The sequence below is a fragment of the Lactuca serriola genome, chromosome 1 (assembly GCF_051521515.1).
Source record: "Lactuca serriola cultivar US96UC23 chromosome 1, Lser_US96UC23_V15, whole genome shotgun sequence".
Lineage (NCBI taxonomy): Eukaryota > Viridiplantae > Streptophyta > Magnoliopsida > Asterales > Asteraceae > Lactuca > Lactuca serriola.
The window spans coordinates 53,858,735-53,863,571 of record NC_136408.1 but is presented as its reverse complement, the minus strand read 5'-3'; the positions used below and the strand labels follow the sequence as shown (position 1 = coordinate 53,863,571).

At 32.2% G+C, this 4,837-nt stretch overlaps 1 protein-coding gene across 1 annotated transcript; it reads right to left on the bottom strand.

Annotated features, from left to right (window-relative positions):
- Positions 1-2,500: 2,500 nt before the first annotated feature.
- LOC145088731 (root allergen protein-like) lies at positions 2,501-3,265 on the bottom strand. Its single transcript, XM_079027136.1, has 2 exons — positions 3,049-3,265; positions 2,501-2,946 (listed from the first exon to the last, which is right to left on the bottom strand). Exons 1-2 carry the CDS (start codon positions 3,227-3,229, stop codon positions 2,651-2,653), a joined length of 477 nt encoding a protein of 158 aa, XP_078883262.1. The 5' UTR covers positions 3,230-3,265; the 3' UTR covers positions 2,501-2,650.
- Between the last annotated feature and the right edge of the window lie 1,572 nt (positions 3,266-4,837).

Below are 4,837 nucleotides of genomic sequence, written 5' to 3'. Positions count from 1 at the left end.
TATAGAGCTTAGTGAGGAAGCGATGATGTCTAATGATGAGTGCCGAAGAGAAGAAAGAAAGAGGCGAGTCTTGGGGCATACTTGTCTTTCCAACCCATTCAGCCAGATAAATTTGGTTTTCGGCTTTCTGGGAAAGACATATCTTACCGACAAATACCCTTTTTTGAGCAAATCAAACAGTCTTTCCGGACCATTCAACCAGAAAGATCTGTTTGGACCTACAAAAATGTCTATCAAACCGGACCTTACAACCATCAAGGTTTTAGATCTTCGTATAAATATTGGTAACATGATATGTAGGATGCAATGTCATGACCTTGTCATCGCTATCCTTCTTCTCAAACATTATGGAGAGAATTGGTGGAAATCAAATTTTAATTTACAGGGACGAACACAGCAGTCGTAGCTTCGATTTGAGAGGTGGCGATGGGCTTGGAAGAATTTTTAGGGTTATTGTGGCACTGATACCATAGAAAAATGGTATATCAATCATGTGTTATTATTGAATAATGATCCCAATATATTGGGAAGATACAAAGCTCATAACCAATTACGGAAGATAAATTAGGAAAGGATATTAACAAATATATCTATATTTATATCAATATACAAATATTTTAATATCATAATACCCATAACCCGACTTAACCAATGACCCATGTCAAGATTACCCAGCATTATCTCCATAAAATCCATTAAGATGCAAAAAATTCCTAGGTCTCCAACAAGGTTATCCTCATAAATCGCTTTTATTAGAAATGGCTAGGTTAGATGATGCATGACAAAAAAAATTGCAAAACAAGATAACTTAGAAAATACTCGTGAAATCTAGAGATGCGATAAAATGCGATACGGTTCTTGTAAATTAAATTTAGAACGAACCCTATGAAAGAATAAAAAGAGAAATAAAGACTCTTTATAGTGAACAAATTAATATAATAGACACCAATTATTCATGATAACACTTCTGTCGTACATTCTTTGTGCTTGCGGATGTAAAAAAAATATATCAAGGGTTGCACAATATTTTTAAGGGTTGCATTATTAAAAAAAAAAAAAAAAAAAAAAAAAAAAAAAAAAAAACCAACTCATTTTTCGACCGCAGTTCCGTCAAAATCAGTCACTAAAAAGGTTGTCATAAATCCCTCACTAAAAGGGTTACACAAACATATTTACATTAAACTTACACTTATAAGGATTTGGTGACAAATTTCAAGCGGATACGTGAACAGATTTCCGACGGAACTGTGATGGATTGTGATAGATGTGTGACGGACTAACTTTTGCACTTGACGGTCAAATTTGAGGGGTAGCTCGGGACATCAAATAGGTCCTTAGCCCAATATTCTAAGGATGCGAAGGAAGTATAATTTGAATATTATTCTGGTTAGAACTGCAGATTTAATAGATTAATAAAGCTGATGGTTTTTCATATATTCCAAAAATGAAGGAACATCAAAATGTCGATACTCTCTACACCAAGAGTCTGATGGTGTTTCTAGAAGCAAATGATGTATAGATTTTTAGTCTGAATAACAAAATGAATTTGTTTAGCCTAATTAAGTGCCACTTAACATATAGACTAACAAAATTTGTTAATCAATATTTTGGGATTCTCTCTTGGATATATCTAACTGAAGCACTCTTGTCGAGACTCTCACACATGACAAATAGGTCAAATCTTATTTCTGGTTGAATGACAGATAAAAACTCAAATTCATTTATAGAAGTATATAAGACACAGGTTCTTGGAAGTACGAGAAAACAAATCTCATAAAGTTCAATTCTTCTTCTTGGTTAAATCCATCCATTTCTTTCAACTTTGGTATAATCTCAATTGACTTACGAAAACTCTTCAGTCGTCACAAAAGATGTAAGAAAAAAGCTGCAAAACAGAAAATATCTCATTTACTTGAAATTTTTGGCGTAATTCAGGAATTAGGCCTCAGGGGCATTTTGGAAATTTTTATGGAAACTTTCCTTTTAAGCATTATTTGTGTTAGTTTAGGATACCATCTGTTATAGTATAAATAAGGGTATTGTTTTATGTTTATTTAATCAAGTAGTCAGCAATAAAAGTATATTTTCCAGCAAGTATTTCACAGCTAGCGTTTTTTTCATTCTTCCCCTGTTTTGCCCTGTTCTCTTCTAGTCTTCTTCCTTCCTTCCTTTTCTGTTCAGTTTTCTTTTCTTAGGCAAAAAGGTTGCGTTAGGTATCATCAGGTAGATCTCTAACAAAAATCGCGTGGCTTATCATAATGAATGTAACTCAAAGCAAAATGTCAAGCAGTTATCAACCACTGTTTCTCACCTCCCTCTCTACAGTCTCATAGATTTGCAACCATTTCAAAACTGGTGGTTATCTCAATAAAAATTCTCATTCACTAGAATGCAAATTGAATGGACTTTTGTGGTTTGCAACTATCATTTCTGCATGCATGATGGTAAAATTAATGCTCATAACATGCATATCACATCCTAGAAATTGTTTACATAGACATGTTTGCAAGGGATTCTTGATATATTTAAAAATCACATTACAAGAAAATAAAATATCAAACAAGCCGAGTACGTATATAAAATATAACGGGACTAAAATCCGTTTTATTTTTACTGAACCAAGAACATGACACACCATATATAGCATTGATCAATAAGTTTGAGGATTTGCATGGATAAAACCCTCAATCGCGTTGAAAGTTTTTTTGAATCCTTCTTTTACCATATTGAGAGCTTCCTCCGGAAGCTGAGTTTCACCTTTACAATTATACACAACGGTAGGCTTGTATACACATCCTCCATCAGGTGACGGTATAAACTTCACATGATGAGTCATCGAATCTAGTTGTCCCATCAAGATGTCTCCTTCAAAGATTGTGTATATAATACTGAAGTTGTTGCTATCTACAACGTCAAGTTTCAACTTTCCATTTGTAAATGGGACGCCTGTGTTATCCCACAGTAAATTGGATAAAGATAAACAAAATACAAGTCAAACATTAAAATAATTTCAAAGAGTACATAAAAATCTATTTAGATCTTACTAACCATCGCCAAAAGAGATGTCCCTGATAGTTCCAGCACCTCCATCACCTTCGGTGTCCACTAGGGTTTTGTATGTTTCTGGATCGACCTTTGGTGCAATGTTGTTAAAGTCGCGATAGGCATTGAAAAATTTGGAAGCTGGGAGGGAAGAAGCAATCTCGAACTCAGAAGTTATAACTGCCATGATATTAAATCACTCTTTAAATTGTTTTGAATTTTGCTCTTTGAAATGTGGTATTTATAGAACTATGGGTTGCACATGGATGAATAATGGCTAATTATTTTAATTAATCGAAAGACAAACATGTGGTGGTTGCATTTTGCAAATCAGCATTTGTTTGGACATTCATGGTGGTGCATTATTTTAATTTATCAAATGACAAATATGAATTAGTTGCATTTTTGGAGTCGGCATCTATTTGGACATTTCGAGGTTCCATGGTGTACGATTTTCTACATACATGTTACCTAAGGCGTTGTTACCATTTCTTATATTAAAAGTTGTATGATATTCAACCAAGTATATAAATTGATAAAATTAATTTACAATGATATGCAAAGTTATAAGTTATTCAATCAAGTATATATAAATGATATGCTAGGAAAAAAAAACAAAAAAAAAAAAAAAAAAAAAAAAAAAAAAAAAAAAACAACATTTGAATCATATATTGAACATGAGATATGGACCATAATTATTTTCATTTGGTTTTCAGCTTTAGTATGTCTTACTCTCAACATATAATCTCGACATATAAGACTCTCAACATATAAGAGGCATGTTACAATAATTAAAATTTAATTTAACAACATAAACATATGAGTTTGGTTCCTAACAAAACCCAAATTTCGTACTCATTTTGCACATCTTCCATTTTCAATCTTACTCTTAGATTTCCTTTAAAACTTTACATTTTCAAGTAATTTCATTCTTGCCTCCCTTCTTCGTCTACCTTATAATTCTTTTGAAGTTTAACTAAGTTCGCTTGTTATTTCTACATGATTTTCCAACAGTAATAATATAAATACTGTTTTTGTACTCGTAGATGAAGGATATGTTCGATAACAAATTTTTGAGAGCTTTTGGATTCTTTTAGTTCTTAGATTTTTAAAAAACAATATGAAATTAAAAATAAAAAAAATTAAAAAAAAAAAAAAAAAAAAAAAAAAAAAACCTTACTTTTTTCCAATGTTGTAAAAATCGCGATTAATCTCCGATTAATCCCTAGGAGCTACTCGACCGATTAGAGAGCGCCTAGCGATTAATCCATGCATACAAAAAGACTGAAACAGTAGAACCCGATGCAATTTTAACACTTTGAGGAAGTTATATCTCAATAGAAACATTTGAGGTATGATCAGTGTTGTATTTATCATATTAACCTATTTTGTTATGATATTAGTGGTATTTATGAACTTTTATATTATATTACTCCTATTTAATTTTTTAAAATCTAATAAATTAGCAATTAATGGTCCCCGATTAATCTCTGCCTAGCCGATTAATCACTTAACCCTAGTCCACTGACTATCTAACGTCGATTGATTTTTACAACCTAGTTTTTTTCGGATATACAAAACTAAAACTTTAAATTTTAAACAAAAAAAGCTCAATCAAATTTTTAGCACATCAACTTCAAGACCTCATAAGGGAATAGCACTTATCAGAGAGACCACATCAACTTCAAGACCTCATAAGGGAATAGCACTTATCAGAGAGACCACATCAACTTCAAGACCTCAAAAGGGAATAGGACTTATCAGAGAGACCACCTCCTAAATATGAAAGAGAATT